General features: G+C 43.2%; 1 protein-coding gene across 3 annotated transcripts; it reads left to right on the top strand.

The window, feature by feature from the left end:
• Positions 1–794: 794 nt before the first annotated feature.
• On the top strand, positions 795–20,077 carry LOC131894978 (disks large homolog 5-like). 3 transcript variants are annotated; one of them, XM_059245357.1, is made up of 8 exons: positions 795–920; positions 3,006–3,082; positions 4,094–4,167; positions 11,201–11,360; positions 12,493–12,624; positions 13,272–13,455; positions 17,854–17,969; positions 19,183–20,077. In XM_059245357.1, the coding sequence occupies exons 4-8, from the start codon at positions 11,254–11,256 to the stop codon at positions 19,190–19,192; spliced, it is 549 nt and encodes a 182-aa protein (XP_059101340.1). In that variant the 5' UTR covers positions 795–920; positions 3,006–3,082; positions 4,094–4,167; positions 11,201–11,253; the 3' UTR covers positions 19,193–20,077. The 3 variants fall into 3 exon arrangements, with proteins under 3 accessions (XP_059101340.1, XP_059101339.1, XP_059101341.1); XM_059245356.1 differs by lacking the exons at positions 795–920; positions 3,006–3,082; positions 4,094–4,167 and adding an exon at positions 9,013–9,231; XM_059245358.1 differs by lacking the exons at positions 795–920; positions 3,006–3,082; positions 4,094–4,167 and adding an exon at positions 10,351–10,485.
• The last annotated feature ends 312 nt before the right edge of the window (positions 20,078–20,389 follow it).

The following is a 20,389-nucleotide window of genomic DNA, read 5'->3' as shown; positions in this document are numbered from 1 at the left end:
ATGGCCATGCAGTTTGTAAATAATGTAAGTGTCTGTGTGTTTATTTTATAAGTGGGCTGTCAGACTGCCAGGGCTTGGCAGAACCCAGAGAGCAAACTCCAGCTACAGTCTTGGTCCAATGAGAGGTGGTGGATTCTACTTCTCAGAAAGCCACTCTTGGTCTAATCAGGGCTGGCAGATTCCCTGTCTCCTGATGTTACTCTTGGTCCAATGACAACTCTTTGTCCAATGAGAGCTCTCTCTTCCTCTGGGCCAGATCGGAGCTCCCTGGGCTAGATGGGAGCTCTCTGGGCCTGATGAGAAATCTCTGGGCCAAATGGGAGCTCTCTGGGTCAGATGGGAGCTCTCTTGGCCAGATGGGAGCTCTCTAGGCCAGATGGGAGCCCTCTGGGACAGATGGGAGCTCTGGGACAAATGGGAACTGGGGGCTGGTCTCTAAGTCTCAGAAAGTGGTTAGTGTCTCTGGTGGATGGGTGTGGGGGCAGGGAATGTAGATTGCATGGTCCACTGGGGAGTCTTAGAGAAGGGGAACCTTCCCAGGGGAGCCCTGCCTGCTGGCCATCAACTAGGGCCCAGTTGGGCGGGTCTTCCCCCAGGAATGGCTGGGCCCGGGAATGGGACCTAGGGGTAGGCCTCCCTGGGTATGATCCCAGATTCTCACCTCTGGTCCAGATGGGAGCTCTGGGCAGGATCCCTTTATATTTTCAAAGAAAAGTTTGAGACAGTCACTGTCACCATAATTCAGATTTTTGACTTTGGACTAGAAGATTTTTTTCTGCAGGCATGGATGGTCAGCCTGGCTCAGTTCATTCACTTATGCTTTTAACTATCTTCTTTTTACCTTCCTTAGGAAGAATTTCATAATGCCTGTGATTATTATTGAGCATTTCCACAAATGTTTACATCATATTCAGGAAAAGGTAATCTTAAGTGGCATTTCATTATCTTTCTTTGGTGAATAAATATTTGACTGTGAAGTACCCTGGAGCCTAACTGAAGCATGAACAATTAGGAAGTTGTGTGACTTCATTACTTAAGTTTTGTTTTGTTTTGTTTTGTTTTGTTTTGAGACAAGATTTATTTGTATAACTTTGGAGTCTATCCTGGAACTCACTCTGTAGACCAGGCTGGCATTGAATCATTTAATTAATTTTAAGAAGAATCAATTACTGTTTATTTATTCCCTGTGGGCTCTGTAATTATTTTGGATACCTTCTGGCTTAATTAGGGTTTGTATTATTGTGATGAGACACCATAACCACAGCAACTTTTATAAAGGAAAACCTTTAATCAGCTGTGGCTTACAGTTTCAGAGGTTTAGTCTATTGTCATCATGGCAGGACATGGAGGCATGTAGGACATGGCAGGACATGGAGAAGGAGCTGGGAGTGGAGAAGGAGCTACATCTGGACCTCACAGGCAACAAAAGTGCTCTGAAACACCAGGAGTGCCTTTAGCATAAGAGGCCTCAAAGCCCTCCCCCACAGTGACATACAACCTCCAACAAGGCCACACTTACTCCAACAAAGCCCCACCTCCTAATAATGCCACTCCATATGAGCTGATGAGGGCCTGTTCCATTCAAATTGCCATTCCTCCAAGGTATCCTTAGAAGGGAGAATAAAACAGTTTTATTTGTTGGCTCTAATAGAAGACGTTTTTTGAAGAAGAGAGAACTTTTTTTAAAAAATGAGAGCATTATCATTTGGTTGACAAATAAGAGTTTTGGAAGAAAAATAGTAAATGCAGGAGAAAAAAAACTTTTTCCTTCTACCCACATTTAGTCCCTTGTTGGGGACTCCATAACGAAGCAGAGACAGAGAGGAGAAAAGCATGGAGACTTACCTAGTACAAACTTTCACAACACCAGATCCTTCCCAAGGAAGGAAAGCCCTCAACAAGTGCTGAGACCTGAGATTTTATACTGGAGTTGATGGCAAGTGGAATGTTATAGAGTGTGTGACAAAATAAAACCATTATGAGCCAAGCAGGTGAATGGCAAATAGTGAGGGCTTTTGGCTCCTGTCCCCTGTGTGTGCCTTCATCAGTCTGTAGCTATGAGGCTGCTCCTTTCTTTCCTCCATGGAGGGACATGTGGTGCTTCTGACCTGTTTCAGGAAATGTCAGGAAGCCCTTTCTAGGTTTTATGAGCTGCTTCAGGGTAAAAGCAGAGTCCTTCCTCACATTCATTCTTTGGCTCAAATTCTTCCTATGACTAGTCACCATGTTTTGAGATAGCATATTCTGAGCACCATCAAATATTAAATAAAGCCAAACGTCTGGGTATAATTTCCGAGTGAGTAGTTGCATTCATATAGGTCCTGAAATACAACATTTAGAGCGATTATGAATTTAAACATTAACATTAGTATATCCTGTTCTGTGTACATTATTTTGCATCATCTTTTTAGTAATTGTTGTTTAAAAAGGATTGAGAGACTAAAATGTATACGTTAATTCATCTAATTGGAATGTTTTTCATTAAGTCTTTGAGACTTTAGGATTTAGAAGGTTAACTTCTGAAGTACCTTAGAAATTTTATTTTGACACTTGTAATATTATATTTAGATGTGTGTGAAGACTACTAGAACTGATTAAATGCTAGAACCTGGACTGTCCACAGGGCCATTCATAGCACTAGTAACCCATAGTTTTACAACAGAAAAATGCACGAGAAACACAAGATAGATTCTCAGAGGCACAATGCCAAGAAGGAACATGCCATTTCATTAACTCACCCTGGAATCTTGCTTGGTGATTTTTAGTATTCAGTGGTGGTTTTCATTATGAACTCACTCACCTGCATGGCAGAGTAACTTCACTTTTGCCTTTTCCTGTCTATTACTCTGGGCAAGCAGTTTCTTCCAGCTAGACAGATAACAGTCCTTCCATCAAGAATCTTACCCCCAGGGTTAGCTTTAATTAAGAGCATCCATCATTTGAAACAAATGTCTGCACAAATCATTCACCGTGCACTTTGATATACATTGTTCTCTAAATTTCAGAACCATAAAAACCCCTCTAGGACAAATCCTCAAGTTGATCATGAAAAGTACCAGGGAAGGGACACTGAGATGACAAGGTAGGTGAAAAGAGAGAATTTCCTCCTCCCAGTTTGTTCCTTTGTCTCCACATGATCAGAATGACAGAATAGTATGGCATATATTGTTTGTCGTCTGTCTGTCTGTCTATCTATCTATCTATCTATCTATCTATCATCTTCCCCTTCTCTCTAAATAAATACATTGTTTTTAAAGTACCCATCAGATTTCCATGTATTCATCATATGAATGTTTATTTTTAAAATGACTGAATAAACAAATACTGTTTAAAATCATGGGAAAATCACCTTTGCTAGGAGATAATAGTTTTTAACCATAGCCAAAACAGAATCTGCCCCTTAACTTTGTGGATATGAAACTCTCAATCCTTCCCTCATAAAAGGTGTGAATTTCTACTTTGTTTTAAAGGATCTATCATTTAATTTTCCCAGGTCCATCTGTTAGTTTGTTAGAACCATTGGCTTTGTGCCAGTGGTGGTTTGGATCCGCTGTGCCTGTGAGAAGAAGATAGCACTGTGGTGTGAGGCTAGTGTTTGTACTCATGTCATAAAGATGTTGACAATCTAACTTAGATGGAAAATCACTCCAGGCTCAAAATTGTTGTAAAGAGAGAGGGAGGAGGGAACTAATGTGAGAAAAGTGGCAAATTTTCATATCCCTTTCTCCTAGTTTGTTTGTCTTCTGTTTCTGGAGAAATAAAAGAGGTGTTGTCTTATTGGGTAGGACGGTTTCCCAATGCTTACACCAATGCTATCAATCTTGGTAGGCACACCTGCAAACCCAGAACTAAGAAGCAAGGGAAGAAGTATCTTGAGTTGATGGAACCCTTACCTGTCCCCCATTACTCCATTTTCTCAGCACAAGAGATGATTATATACACACGCTCATTGGTCAATGCCAAGACATGCTAAGCATGTGTCAGTTAATGGCATCAGCTAAAAGAAATGTTTTCATCACAGTGACTTAACTACTTAGTAAAGAAGTAGCATTCCCTCTTCATTACGCAATTTGTGTTTCCTATATCCTCACAGGTCTAAATTTGAAGTTTCCCATCTTGGATCATCCACGTGATGAGTACTGCAATGATGAGTCTCTTTATTGGAAGGTAATGTACAGGATTCTAAATGTGGAGTAAATCATGGTTCTATGAAGGTTCAGATGGCCAAGGACCCATTTTCTATAACAGACCAAAGCCATAGGTAGACAAGGAGAAACTCTTCAAATGCTGTTCTTTGGCAGCTTCTGCTGTTTTTACTTGTTGGGGAGCATCGGTAGGGACAGTGACTAGGCAAGGACAATGACAAGTGGTTTCTTCTAGTGTTATATTTCTCCTGAGGCACAATGGATCAGGAACTTTATGGGATTTATCACACACATGCCCATACCCAGTGTTACTGATTTCATCCTGGGCTATAAGACTCTTGTTCTAGGAGACATGATCATGCATTTGAACTCTTATGATACCCAGAGTTTTAGGTCCCCTTCTCTGGCTGCTCATAGACTTCTTTTTCTTTAGTCTTACCCCTGTTTTCTGTTCATTTCTTTCCATTTCTGGTGGCTGCCACCTTCTTTTTGCCCTTGCTGTTCTTGAAAGATTCAAGGGTTTTTGCAGCTGAGATCCTCTCTCAACCCTATTACTGCCATTGGGAGTAATACCCAGAATGCTCTCCTCAGTCATTTTATTTCTGGTATCAGCTTGGGACATTCAGTACACCAGGAACAAAGTAGGCCTCTTGGAAGTATTTCATATGTGGGGAACCAAGTGCTTGTTTTCCAAACACTGCCCAGGAATGTCTCATTGCTTCATTAAAATCCCCCTTTTCATCATATTGAGAAATAAAATACTACTTGGAAATGACATCGTTTGAATGGGAAGGAGGGAGGATCACCTGGCTTAAATACAGGAGCATGGAAACACACCTGGGAAGATCCTGCAGGGCTGGTTACAATGTTGGAATTGGGTTGGGGGTACACTCAGAGAAGCCACATGCCTAGCTGTTGAAAACTTCCTCAGAGGTGCCTCAGCAGATAGACAATACACCTGTGAGGATGCTGTAATGAACTGCTGACAGAGGTAACTTGAACAGTGCAACCCCCAGGAGAAAAATCCCTCAGGTTGAGTGTGGTTCCCCACATTCTGCACTTAAGAGACCAAAACGAGATAGATTGCATGCCTCTGTGAGATACACATTGAGATTAACTGTTGAAAAAAGAAAAAGCAGTCAGGCAGTGGTGGTGCATGCCATTAATCCCAGCATGTAGGAAGCAGAGGCAGGTGGATTTCTGTAAGTTCGAGGTTAGCTTGGTCTACAAAGCAAGTTCCAGAACAGCCATAGCTGTTACACAGAGAAACTCTGTCTCAAAAAAAATCAAAAAAAGAAAAAGAAAAAGAAAAGGCAAAGGGGGAAAAGACAATAGCTGTGGACATGACTCAGTTGGCAGAATGATTCCTACCATGTAGGAAGCTCGGGGTTCAATCACCACCCACACTCGGCAAGTTCCCACTTCTTTAGTCCACACAGGAGGGACTGGAGAGTCCAGAGTTTGTTCACCCAGGATATTTCTTCTAATCATAGAGCAGTTTCTATGCCTAGAGAGGTGAGGAGGTTTGGGTGCATCCTCTGGTACACTGTGATTTTCATTAATTACTTGATGTCTCACAAAGCAAGTTTACATTTTTGTTGAGTTCCTGTCTCTGTCTGTGAACAAGGAAGGATGTGGGGCTTTTCATTTCACCAGCATCCTGACAGTCTAGAGTTCAAGCCCAAGCTTTTGCTCCTCATTTGTTTTTGAATTCACTTCCTAAGTGTTTAAGGCTCTGTCATTTCAGTATTAGAGGAAGTTGAGGTTCCCAGCAGCAGCCATGCTCACAGAGTCCACACAGAAGGGTCTCTGTGAGAAACATGACCTCCTCCTTAACATCACTACTTTTTGAGTATACTGAACAAACTGCCTGATAGGGCTGAACACAATCAAAGCAGAAGAATATAAAATATACTTCTATTCCACCTGGTAAGATAGAAAACCAAGTCTGAACTTAGGTTAATGTACAGGAATCTCTGGGATACTTGTGGAAATGAGGGATTACTTCCCTGTCACTGTGAGAGTCTGAATTGGGAACTGGAATCTACATAACAGTTCATATGAAAATAGAAGGTTTAACTACATTAAGTCCATAGTACTGAAATTCTTTCCTATGAATGTATTCTTTCTCCTCCATATATTAAAAACACATCAAAAATCATGCCATACATGCTAATTTGTGCCTTAAATTCCAGGACTCAGAAAGCATAGACAGATAGACCTCTGTGAGTTCAAAGTCATCCTAGTCTGCAGAGTGAAATTTAGGATAGTCTTGGCTGTAGAGTGAGATCCTGTCTCAAAAGACAAAACGAAAACAATAAAAAGAAGTTACCCCAAAAAAGGTGGGGCATAATGATGTACACTTGTAATCCCAACAGAATGGATGCAGAGGCATTTGGATGTCTGTAGGCCAGCACAGGCTACATGATGAGTTTCAGGACTACATACAGAGACCCTGTCTCAAACATCATCAACAATAAGAATGTTACCAGAAACTGCATAACACATGAACCTACACATGAGAATAGTTTGTGAATGTTTCAGTAAGGATCTAAGATCCAGGACACTAAAAATCTCCCTTCATTTTCATTTTATGTGTATGGGTGTTTTGCCTGAATGTATGTCTCTGCAGCACATCATTGCACTGCCCAAAGAGGTTGGAAGAGGGCAAAATGTCTTCTGGAACTGGAGTTAGAGAGGGCTGTGAACTACCTTTAGTGAGTGGACTGCAACCTGGGTACTCTACAAGAGCAATCATACAGTGAAATTTGTATTAATGCATCTGAGTAGTAGGTCCCTGTAATTCATACTTTGAATTACAACTTGCAGAATATTCCAAGGTCAGTATTTGTTGCTTTGTACATCAGCAGAGGTTACCATTTCTTTTTATTTCTTTTTTTTTTTTTTTGGTCTTTCGAGACAGGGTTTCTCTGTGTAGCTTTGTGCCTTTCCTGGATGAGGTTACCATTTCTAATGGGAGCAGTGCATTCAGTAACTACTTGATAAATTAACATGTACATTTTGTGCACATGCACTTTCCAGGTATTTCTGGTTCCTACCTATGTGGAAAGATGCTGATGTCTATGTACCATCATTAATACAAGGCTAACATTTTTATTTTAAATATTGTGTTAATTTAGTTTTATATTCATATTTTTATTTTAAGTTCTTTGAGACAATTCTATTCCTGGAAGTGTGTCCTAAGTTCAGCCCAAGGCAAGGGCTGCAAGCATCAAGCATGAAGAATTTGCACAGACTTAATGGTAAATAGTCATAGATCCCTTAAGGACCCATCTGTTAGAATATCTGTAAGTAAGATCTCTGAAATATTTTTAGAATATAAATGTGAAGGTAACATAAAGGGCTGTAGTTGTTAGGGTACATCACTCAATAAGGTTAAAGCAAAGGGATGATGGCTGCATTAGCCCATTCTCTGATGATTTAGCCAAATTCCCGATGGTGTGTACTATACAAAGAAGGGAAATGTTAAGCAATAGAAGACACAAGTTGCATTTTACTAAAGAGTACACACTTAGAAAAAAACTCTGTTAGAGCCAGAGACATCAGAAGTCATCAGTTTTCTTTTCTAGGAAAATGTCTAAGCAGAGATAATACATTTACGTACCTCACAATATTAAGGGCTTTAAGAGGCAGTGAACAAAAACAGAACCTGGGTCTTTCCTGCAAGCTTTGAGTGTCCCAGGATGATATTAGAGAAGATGGCTTGCTTAGTATGGTGGCTATGTGCTGTCCCTGCATCTCACTTCCAGCATCAGCAAGGTTCTAGAGTGATCAGGCAGATGACCTGGGCATCTCCATCCACATGAGTGTTTGTGAACTGTGCCAATTTTCTCTTGGCTTCTGAGGTCAGACTTGAGGGTTGTAAAACTAAGCTGTATCCTGTGCCACTCTAAATGAGCTTGAGGAGGCTGTCCCCTGGTTACCTGAAGAATGTAAAAGGAAGGAAAAAAGCTAGCTGACCGATGAGACTCTCTCTTCTGTAGAGTGATGGGTTAGGGTTGTCATCCAGGGACTGATAGTCTCAAGACTACATTTTGAGAATCTGCTAGGCAAAGTCTTATCTCCCTAAAAGCAAGGCAGGAATAGTATGTTCAAGACTTTCCTGGGTAAGCTCAGAAGCAGCATTCCATGGAGAAGGCATAAATGATTCATAAGGAAATTTCCATCAACCCAATATCCTCAAATTGTACAAATATTAAAAGTGCCCCAAGTATGTAACAGGTGGAGATGTAAACCAAAGGTGGCATGGCAGCCATGATGTGGCTCAGTTTTGCTGGATCTTTGTCAAGCAGCTGTGCTGGCTTTATAACTTCTGCCATTCCATTCAGATATGGTTGTGCCAGCTAATCACATCTTCACTCACAGCCTCATAGCTTGAGTGAGCTCTGTTTACTCTCAAGGGGAAATGTTTATTACTACCTATGTGACTTCTCTGTTTTGAACTCAGGAATCTCTAAAAGTCTGAGGATCTTCCCCCATGATGTTTACTTCAGAGGACTCATTGCTCCTACTCCCCATCATCCTGACCTAATTTCTTAGCATCATTTATTTCTCATCATACTGAGTATGGATCTGAAGCAGGGGAAGAGCCATTCCTGTACAGTGTTTTGAAAGTGAGCCTTCAACTCCCCATAGATAGTTTCTAATGAAGCGGAGAGCTAGATCTCTGACTTTGGAAGGAGGGTGTGCCACAGAAGTTTCTGTGTGACCTCCCAGGGAGGTTTCTGATCTGGCACCTTGGTTTCAGATTAGTTTGGAGTGCAGTAGTTATCAGGGAAATAAAGGCTGTACTATGGACATCAGCCGACTCCTCCCTGGACATTCTACTGTATCCTGGAGAGCCCTGGCATTCTATGTGATGTCACCAGTGTTGTGGTAACACCAACTGCCATTGGGGCATCTGTTCATTGCCTAAAGGTTTCACTTGCAGCCATGTTGGCAAGACTGAGCAGGCTCCTTGGGAGACGGAAGGGAGAACATAATGAGACTAGAGAGAGGCAGAAGGAAGCTGGCCTTCATTCTCAGTGCCACACATCAAGGAATAAATGGTTCCGGGGAAAGCACAGTGAGTCCTGAACAAGGGATGGGGAGCTTCCTGAAGGAGGAAGGCTTCAGCTGGGTTTTTCAGATGGGACTCAAGATCTTGGAGCATTTTGGAAGAAATGGACCTATTATGCTTCTCTGAGTTCCTAAAAAGCAGACCTGGAGTTGAGGATTTCTGGTGGATAGTTTGGCAGAGAGCCAGGAATGGTCATGCCTGCAGCTGCTCTGCTCAGGGCCCTCTGCTTTCACTCTGAGTGGGAAGGAAGCATAGAAGGGAGAATGAGGCTTCAGTTACAGCACTGAACTTCACCCTCAGTGGACATTGTTTGGTTGAGTAATACTTATAACAGGCAGAGTAAAGTCCCTTGCCCAAAGTTGGAGGTTCTCACATTTTACCTCATAGCCACTTGCACCAAGCATTGTTGCATTTCAGTGACCCTTAAGGTTCCTGAGTTCCTGCCCGCTCACTAGCCAGTCATCTTTTCTCTACCTTGGGCGCAGGAATGGGCCATCACTCTTCCTGCAAATGTTTGTTCTTGGTGTCTGAGTGCTCACCTGAGGATGTGCAGTCCTTAGGTATCTCCAGCCTGTCCTGTCACTAGGTGGTCACACCTTTGCTAACATCATGATGGATGGACTGTATTCTGCTGAAGTTTTGGAGAAATTTTCATCATTACCTATGTGACTTATTTTTGGTCTGACAAGACACTCATAATCTCCCACCACTCACGCACAGTGTAACATCCCTGTTCATCTTTCCTGATATATTCATTCACTTCATGGAACTTATCTTCCTCCCCCATCATCCTGAGCTGATTTCTTAGTATCCTTTACTTCTCATCTTATTAATTAGAGATCTTAGGGAAGGGAAGAGCCCACTCCTGGAGAGTGTTTGGAAAGAGAGTCTTCACCTCCACAGGTTGAACTAGAGAAAAGTTTCTAATGAATCAGAGATCTCTTGATGCTGAAGGTGCTGAAGGCCTTCCCCTGTGTCTCAAGGAAGGTTATTGGAAAGGGAAGCTTGGCTTTTTAGTGAATTGAGGAAGAGGTAGTTATCAAACAAGTGATGACAGTTGGCAGTGACTCTAACAGTCCCTCCTCTGAACATTCTATTGTCTCCGGGAGAGCCCTTGACAAGATCTGTGAATTCACCATGGTTGTGATAACACCAACTGTCCTAGGGGCATACATTAAGTGCTTATAGGGTTCACCAGAAGACATGTTGGCAAGATTGATCACACTGATTGACAGAGAGACCTTGCTTTCTAAGGAGGAGGTGAGTCTTGGGGTGGAGCTTCCAAAAATAGGGTTCAGTAGCTGGGTTCTTAAAAACACATAGGTCTATGCTGCTTCTCTGGATTCCTGAAAGGGTAGACTCAGAGTCAAGGATTCCTGATGGTTAGTTGGCAGAGAGCCAGGAGTTGTCAAGGCTGCAGCTGCTGTTCTGGGAGTTCCTTAATTTCATTTTGAGTGGCAAAGAAGGCCAGCAGGAGTCACAGACTAAGGAGGTGTCAGGGTAGGGTGTTCCTACAGTTCATTGTCAGTGGATTCCTTTAGGTTCCATGGATATCTGATGTGAATACCAAGGAGGGAAACTCTCCATCCATGTACCAAGGTCTTAGACATTCAGTTACTTTTAGTCCTGGACACAGATGAAAAGGGATTGGTGGTGCTAAGCACTAGGGACTTCAGGAGTTCCTGTCTCACATCAGATATGAGCTGATATTTCCAGAGCTGCATGGCTGGGTAACATATGCCTTCCAGGGACAGTGGAGCTGCAGTAGGGGCTGGTGCACATATCTAGCCATAGTGACTGGGGACAGAGACATGGCTTATGAGCCCCAACTTGAGGACAGATGTCCTGCTCTTTGGGTCTTCACTGGGTTCCATGCATTCCCTCTTTCTCAGGCCTCTTCTTGGGACTCAACATGATCTCTCCTGGCCCTGTGCCATACAGCCGTACAAATTCACTTATGTTTATCTTTATACAGGGACTACTGGAAAGGCATCAACTCCAACCTCCCTCACTGAGCAAGAACAGCAGATGAACAAGGTGGATAAACTGACCCGTCAGCTACAGATGATGACCAATGAAAGGAATGAACTCTCTATAATGCTGGCCAATTTCACCAACAATGATTTGAACAACAGGTAGTCATTATGTCGAGTTCTATGGTGACTATCTTGATCCTACTGAGTCAACCCCAGCAATCCTCAGGTCATTGGAGGCTGTGCCTTCAGGGTATCCTCATGCCCAAGCTAATTTTTCTGAGTGCATCTGAGAGGCAGAACAGAAACCTAGTTGGGAGTGAGATGGGGATACAGGCTGCACTGCTTCCTCCAAATGAAAAGAGAGCTTGTGGCCTGAATTACAGTCTGGGGATAAGGGCAGTAGTGTGTGAGCTCTCACATGCATTTCAAGAGTCTTTGACAGGTGTTGGCTTATGGGAGATGCTCTGTGCTGTGAGTTTATGGTGACTCTTTGTTCTGACCAGCAGGTGCTTGGGTGCTGGTGGCTTTTGGAAGCAGCAGGAGGGGCCAGGTGCCACTTGGTCCATCTCAGTGTGTGCTTGAAGGCTGAACTTCATCACTGCTCCTCTCTGGTCTTGATCCTTATACTCTGAGACAATGCTACCTCCCTATATTTATTTGGCACCCTCAGTGTGTGTGTGTGTGTGTGTGTGTGTGTGTGTGTGTGTGTGTGTGTACCCAGTCCTGGCAGTTGGAGGTCTCTGGCAGGGCATGTGGTTCTTCCTGTGTCAGGAAGTTTCCAGGCAATGTCAGGAACTCACTGTGAGCAACAGTGTTCTTGGCCTGTGTGCTCATGTTGGCAGCCCATTGGAATCCACTGGAGACTTATAAATGTATCCTTAAGTTGGGTCTACTCCCTGAAAATACTGATTATGTGTTCTGGGCATCCATGTAGCAATAGGAACCTGGGATCAAAAAATCCCCATTCTGAAGACACGAACAACATTATCATACATTTCTGGTGGACCCAGACTTGTGACATAGACTCCTGAGGACTTCTTAGAGGAGCTAACCAATTCCTGCAGTCCCAGTGGTGGCACTCATGCAGCCCTGGCTCACTCTCTTAGCACCACCTGACTGCTGGTCTGAGGCCAGGACAGTGAGTTTAATAAACACCACATTGTCTTACTTTATAGGTACCATAATGTGACATCAACTGTGCTGGGGTAGTTGAGGGCACCGCCTGAATTCATATGGTCATTGGGTCCTGTGTTCATGGGGTTCTTTGTTCCTCGGCCATGCCCTACCACAGGCTGAATTTTGAGGTGGAGATGCTGAATATGGAGCATAAAAAAGTGATGGTGGACCTGGAGAAATTCCCTAAAGAGATTAGTGAGGCCTTGAACAAGTGCAAGGAGGTGACAGAGGAAACTCTCTCCTGCAGGTGAGTAACTGACTTCACTGTGACCCCATTACTTGGGAGTGACTGCTTTTTACCATGTTTTTGTCTTTGAACCAAAGTCAGGCCTTTTGTTCTAGCCTGTGTGCCCCATAGCAAGCAGTCTGCCTTGTACTCTTGACTTGGGCCTCTTGGACCAGTTTTGCTAAGAGTGAAGTGTCTGTGAGGCACTCCCATCATTGTCCTGCCAGCCTCAGAGGCCTCTAGATAGAAAAACTCTTAGCACCATGATGGGGTATCAGGCATTTGTGTGTCTCTGGGGCTCTGGCAGGGGCTTACAGAGCTGGTTCACATAGGACCCATAGATGGAATGTATTCCCATTGGATCTTCTGTCCTCCATCAAGAATGTTTACCCTCTACCTGCTGTTGTTTTCCCAATACCATGAACAGTTAAGCACATGTTGGGGGAGGCAAACCCTGCTCTCAGAAGTACATGGATCCCTTTCAGTTTCAGGGTTTTCAGAAACAGTCTGAGTCTTTCTGGAATTTGGCTCTTCTCTGGCTTTTGCCAGCTACTAGGTTATGCATGGCTACAGTGGACTCTAGTCTGGGCATGGGACCTTGCATGAGTGATGTGGGAGTGGCATATGGAGGCTGGATGGGGCTCACCTTGTTCTTTGTGGTGGTTCAGCATCCTTCACAGCCAGCTCCTGAGTGAGTGGACTCATCTGAAGGAAAAAGTGAGCATCTTGAGAGAGGAGAACCGAAAGCTGAGGGGGGAGCAGATTTCACTACAAGAGTCCTGTGAGGAGCTGAGGACGCTCTGTGGGGAGGCCCATGAGAAGATCTATGACCTCTGGGCCAAGGAAAAGCAGGTAGGCTGAGGTATTGTGTGCAGGCTGCCCACCATCTTTAATCATACAGATGTGCATCCACATGCAAACACACACACACGGGACCATCCACCCACTTATCCATCAGATCACCAACATCTCATCCAATTGTTGGTTTCTGTGATCGTTCCTAAGTCTTTCTGGAGAGTTAGCCTCTTGTGAGATCACAGGTTGTAAACAGCTTTGAAGGAGCAGTGCCCTGTGAAAATGCCAAAGGAGTGGTTCTCATTGTCACCCTTTTTGTCTTCTCTCATATGTTACATCTCAACATCAGTTCCCCCTCCACCCCTCCTCCCACTCCTTCACCCCCAGATCCCTCCTACCCCAGGTCCACTCCTCCTTAATTTCCCTTCAAAAAGTAGCAGGCCTCCCATGCTTTTATTTAATTATTAAAATAATATTGAACCCCTGGCTTTGCAAATGCTTGTTACATATTCTAACAATGAGCTATATCCCCAGTCTTTTAAAATCTTAATTAATGGTCACACCAAGTTGCACAAATTAACTTTGAACTCACAGCATAGTTCAGAATAGCCTTTAACATTCAGTTCTTCTGTCTCAGCCTCTGAGTAGCTAGGATGACAGGTGTGCATCACAAGCTCAAACCTAGTCTAAATACTTCAATTAAAACTAATACTTAAACCAAATGTCAAAGGTCAATGGATTACAAATTTGTGTTTTTCAGACATAGGTGCTAAATTATGAGTGATCTCAAAAACATCAGTGAAAATATAATTTAGATGTGTCATCATTAGTAGACAGGTATCTTTAAAAAGAATAACATAATGGTTTCTTTTCAAGAATATTTCCTGGAAGTCACATAAATGCCAGGAAGTAAGATTTACCTGGAACAAACAGATAAGATGTCTGTCCTGAAGGAACTAAGGAAGTTATTACCTTTTATCCGTCTCGTGCATTACAGCTGCTTTTTGCTCTGGGCAACCAACCCTCCAGCTCTTCTTATGTCTGAGACCTCCAATAGAAGAGGATTTTCCTGCAGGAGGCAGCATCCAAACCCTCCTATTGATTTGTCCCCGAAATTCAGTCTCCACAGGAAAGGCAATCTTACCTCCTGCCCATTATTCACAGCCTGCAACTCACTGCTATATATGAAAATGATTATATGCCATCAAATCATAGGAATTTCAGCAGCTTGTTAATATTTTAGTGGAAGGAAATTTTAAGCTTTCCTTTGGGTAGATACTACATAGTTAATAACTATTTTAGACTGTTATAACTATTAAACAATTTATTTTTATTTTTATTGAGTGAATATTTTATTTCTTTTTTACTGAAAATAGATCATTCTCTCATACAATAGTTCCCAACCATAGTTTCCCCTCCCTCCACTCCTCCCAGTGCCCACAAACCTCCTCTCTTCCTCAGATCTGCTCCCCCTTGGCTTCTTTTCAGAAAAGAACAGGCCTCCAAGAGATAACAGCCAAACATGACAAAACAAGATAAGACAAAACAAAAATAAGACAAGACAAAAGCCATCATATAGGCTGGACAAAGCAATCCAATAGGAGGAAAGATGTCAGAGAGGAGGCAAAAGAGTCAGAGACAAACCCACTCCTACTATTAGGTGTCCCATCAAAACTCCAACATATACGCAGAGAAGCTGGTGCAGACACAAGCACGCTCCATGTTTGCTGCATCAGTCTGTATGAGTTCATGTGAGCTCTGCTTAGATGATTCACTGGGCCATGTGACCTGATAGAAAGTTTCAATTTAGACTCCCACTTCCACACAATTACTGGCTGTGGGTCTCTGCACCCATCTGCTGCTAGAAGAAACCTCTCTAGCAGATGACAACTGGCAAGACACCAATCTATGAGTATAGCAGAATATCATTAAGAATATTAGCAATCATTTTATTGATTTTTTTTAGTTACATTTGGTTCTACCCTAGGTCTGTGGGCTATTTGGTCTCCAGTTCCTGACCATGCTGGCAGTGTAGGGCATGGACTGCTTTTCCTTCCATGGGCCTCAAGTTAAACCAGACATTGTATGGCCACTCTCTCAAGTTCTGTGTCTTCATAGCCCCAGCACAACTTTCAGGGAGGACAGACTATATGTTGAGGTTTTTGTGGCTTGGTTGGTGTCCATGTTTCTCTTTCTGTAGCCTGCAGAGTACCTTTCCAGGCCAAACAGAATAGAAGATAGGGGTGAGAGCTCCATGAAGGCAACAGCTTGATCTCTCTATGTTCAATGAACTGTGTAGATGTTGCCCACAACAATGGTACCCCTCTGTCAATTTTCAGAGAGGATCACTTTGTCCTAGCACCAATATGGGTTGTTTAGGGATCTCCACAAAATCCCCTTCCCAACAGTTCAACTGACTGCAATCCAGTCTCACCTGTAGCCTTGCCTGGCTACAGAAGATGGTCAGTTCAGACTCTGTATGCTCCATTACTAGGAATACTCACTAGGATCACCCATGTAGGTTGCAGGAAGTTTTCTCTGCAATAGCTTTCCACAACACGCTCTAAAGGCCCCCAACTCCAGCTGTCTCTCCCCATACTCCCTTCCTCTATCCCTTCCCCCTAATACATGATCCCTTCTAATCCTGCCCCCACTAACCTCAAGTCCCCCTGAAAAATATATTCAATTTTTTCCCCAGGGAGAACCATGTGTTTCCTCTAGAGACATCTCTTCATCTAACTACTTTGTATCTGTGGAATGTAGCTTGATTATCCTTTACCTAACAACTAATAATAGAATTACAAGTGAATACAAATTATACTTGTCTTTCTGGGTCTAGGTTATCTCCCATAGGATGTTTATTTCTAGTTCCACCCATTTGCTTGCAATGCCAGTTGGATGTCATTTTTTAAACACCTGGGTAATACTCCCTTGTGTAAATGTGCTACATGTTCTTTATTCATTCATCCATTGAGGGACATCTAGGTTGTTTCCAGTTTGAAGTTATTATGAATAAAGCCACAATGAACATATTTGAGCAAGTGTCCTTGTGGTAGGATAGAGCATCCTTTGGTTACATGTTCAAGAATGGTATACCTGGGTCTTGAGGTTGATCAATTCCCAATTTTCTGAGGAGCCACCATATTGATTCCACCGAGGCTGTACAAGTTTATAGTCCCACCAGAAATGGAGGAGTGGTCCCCACTGAGAAAGCTTTATTCTCAGTCTCATTGCCTGCTACCATTTTCTTTCCACCTTGGCCTCACCATTGCTGAGTTGACCTTGGCCTTGAAGCTTGGCCTAAATTTTATTCCCTGAGAGATTCTGAATTGGAGGGGTGCTTGTGGTTGCATCTCAGCAGAGCAGAAGTCCCACAGCCATGCTGAGGTTTGAAAATAGGGCTGTCTCATTGCACCCCACTTACGCTCATTATAGTCTAAAGCACTCACCTTCTGCTGTGTCTGCAGCATTCAATAACTGATTTTATTCCAAAGTTGTTAAGTCTGAGTTAAAATGGGCCTTATGGAGGGTTAGGAGAAATAAAGAGTCTCAGACATTGCTGGTGTTGTAAAATTGTGTAGCCCCATGAGAAGCTATGTACAATTTTTCAGAAAGTTGAACTGCTGTCCCCAAGTAACCCAGTGATTCTGGAATGGGAAATAAGTTGTTCACAGAGAAACTAGCTGACACCAGGGTTGGAGCAGTCATCTTCAGAGCAGCCCTGAAGTCAAAACTATTCAGATACCCATCATCTGTGAGTGTAAAAGTACAATGTGGTCCGGGATTTCCATGGAATCTTGTTTAGTAAGAAATAATACATGCAATCATTTGTCTGTGACTTAGTCAACCTTCTCTTACTCAAACAAATCCCTGACACAATCACCTTACAGGGAGGAAAGGATTATATTGGCACCTGGTTGAGGATTTTCTAGTTTCCTGGGCTCATTGCTTTGTGTCTGAAGTGAGGCAGCCTGTGGTTTAGAGAGCTCCTTTTGGAGGAAGCTGTTTACCTTGGAGACACTGGGAAGCACTGAGTGAAGCTATTGGCTGCTTCACCACCATCCTGTTGTCCTGTGCTGGGGATCCAAGCCTTTAGTGCACGGACTGGGGAACTTCATGAACAGGCATGGCTTATAGGCCAAGCACCCCACGAGCCCATTTGTTCGTGTACTGGATTTACAAGGTTTGTGCACTTCATTGACTGATCTGTCCATCTGACCTGCCCACTGTGTTCTTCCATCTAAGGAATGTTCAGTTTCTTCTTAAATGTCCTGGGTGATCTTTTCTTATATTAGCATTATCTGGGAAACTAAACATGTGAATGCAATGAAGTATGCCTGTATGCATACACACTTGTATGTGTGTGTTCAAGAGTGTGTGTGTTCAGAAGAGTGTGTGTCTGTGTGCATATGAGTGTTCAACCCTGCACTAAGAACATAATCTTCTACTAAACAGAAACAGGAAAGATTGGAGGAGAGACTGCAATACCTGCTGAAGCAGAGAGATCTGGTCACCAAGCACAAGGTCTTGGCAGAAAAGCTGCAGCATTACTTCACTGTCTCCCAGATGAGGTAGGACCCCAGGCCAGGAGGGAGTGGCACTCAGTGGTTCCCCCCTACCTGAATCTCTGTCCTATTTGGATTTCTGCCCATCTACATGGCCTTTCAGTCACAGCCAGGGAAAGAACATCTGAGTGTATGAGCTGGTTCAGTCAACAGAAATGTCTGTCCAGGAAAAATATGTATTATCCTTAATCTTGCTAGAGATTGTGTCCCCTTCTTCATTTCTGAGCTCTCATATGTCCTGAGTTCATTGATCTTTATGTCTCCCCACACATGTTCCCATGGCAGCCCCAAACCTAACAGGGAGAGTGTTAGACAGTGTGCCCTCCTGCCTCTTCATTTTCCTTCAGGATGGCACCTTTAGAGGTAAGGTCCTACCCTTGTGCAGATTTGCATGGAGCCCCTTCTTACTGATTACAGGTTTTCTGCAGTGAGCATCTGTTTGCTGTGAGAAAGTTTCTCTGGAAATAAGCAGGTTTAGAGTTTGACAGGTTGAAGCCAAGGAAGTTTCTGTGCTGAAGGCATAAACAGAGCCTGCACACTGCAGTGTTGTGTAGACACCACTAGAGGGCCTCATACAGTTCGGTTCCAAGGTTGCTGAGTTGCCTGCATCCGTTCAAGGCCATGCATATCTCTCCTGAACTGTGACTCTGACATTGCTATGCTGCTATTTTTTTTTCTCAAAATAATGTATCTGAACTTTTGGAGAAATGTGCTGGGTTTTTTTTGTTTGTTTTTTTTGTTTTTGTTTTTAGTTTAGATTAGATTCAGTTTAGTTTAGATTCAGTTCAATCTCTAGCAATTTTTAAAGGCTGAGAAAAAAATCCAGGGCCAGCTGCTCTCTGGCCCTTCTCTCTTGAGGAAGAAAGGAATAAGCTCAGATGAAAGGTAATGTTGATAGTCAAATGCTGGCATGGCAGGTCCCCACCAGGCCTGTATTTCAGCTGCCTTCCTCTCCTAGGTCTAAAACACTCCAGCATGATCTAGAACAGGCCACAGCCCAGGGTCAGAGCCTGCTGCAGACAAACCTGCTTCAGCAGGGACACTAAGTGCACCAGGCAAAAGAGCCACCATTGACTCCTATCCCCTGCAACCATGGCATTCGTGGGGTGGTCTTTCTTCCTTCACATTGGTGTCCCGTGAGTGAATAGGCCCTGGTTTTGTCTAGGCCATGGCAGAGTTAGGATGCTTATGGGAATAATTGCCATTCTTTCTCTGACAGCACCACTTAAGAGAACTCACTCTAGCATCAACACCTCCTCAACAAAAGACATCTTGTAGCTGTGAACTAACCAGTGAGGAAAATCCCAACCTACCAGCAAGGGATCCATGTGTCTGTTGGTGCATTATTCCATGAGAAAATAAATCATCAGAAAGAAGCTTGAGCTACAGAGGACCTGCCAACATTATTCAGAACCCAGACATCTATTAACAAGTGTTCCTCAAACGGGGCACAGCAGCATGGGGAGGGTATGTTGGTGAGCCAGAGTTACTCTGTCAGTTTACTCTCCATGTCTTTAGTAAGCTGTCTTAAGTCCTCCACATGTGGTGAGAAATCTGACAAGAAAGCCTGCATGGCTGTCATGCTGTTATCTATACATACCACATGGAGAAGAATAGGATTCCCTCCCCAGGGCAATGCTGAAGCCAACTCCATGTCACGTGAAAGTGTTGCTGAAGATGACGCACTGCAGATACTACATCACTCCCTCACACCTATGTTAGTCAGTCATCGGATCTTCCATCAAGAAAATGACTAGGGATTCTCCAGTGTCACAGCCTGGACTGGCATGACTGGTCCTGAGAAAGAACTTATAGAGGAGGTCTGAGTCATCTTTGGTGCTTTGGAAAGCCAAATGTATTCCATTGATTTGTTGAGTCTAGAGTAGAAGAATATTTGTAGCTTAAGTTTTTGGAGGGGTCTTTTCTTTGCTGGGGTTTTGTTTGCTTGGTGTTTTTAGTTTACTTTAGTTAGAAATTTTGTTATTTTTTGTTAATTCTTTTATTCTTGTCAGTGTTTTAATAGTTGGCTAAATATATACACTGCATTTACCGACTGCCTTTTAAAAGTCCCCACTGAAGACTTTTTATGAATAAAAAAGCAATTTACAACTCTTCACTTTTACAACTCTTCTTTATTCAGGCATGGTGTTGCACTCCTGTAACTTCAGAACTCAGAGGCAGAGATGAATCTCTGCAAGTTCCAGGAGCCTTGGCTACAAAGTGAATTCCCATCTAACCAGGGCTACATAGGGGGTTGACACCTTGAATGTGGATGGCATGGTCTACTCCGGTCTTCATGACCTAGCCTTTATGTTAACAGCCAGATTTAGAGAATGTAACAATGATGAGCTTGTGGGAAGAAAGGAATCTCCCTTCTGCACTACATTAGTCCTTTCCCCATGCCCTTTCACAATTGCCCTTTGTGG

The sequence above is a fragment of the Peromyscus eremicus genome, chromosome 18 (genome assembly GCF_949786415.1).
Source record: "Peromyscus eremicus chromosome 18, PerEre_H2_v1, whole genome shotgun sequence".
NCBI lineage: Eukaryota > Metazoa > Chordata > Mammalia > Rodentia > Cricetidae > Peromyscus > Peromyscus eremicus.
Note: the sequence above shows the minus strand (reverse complement) of the source record. Positions and strands in the feature narration are given on the sequence as shown.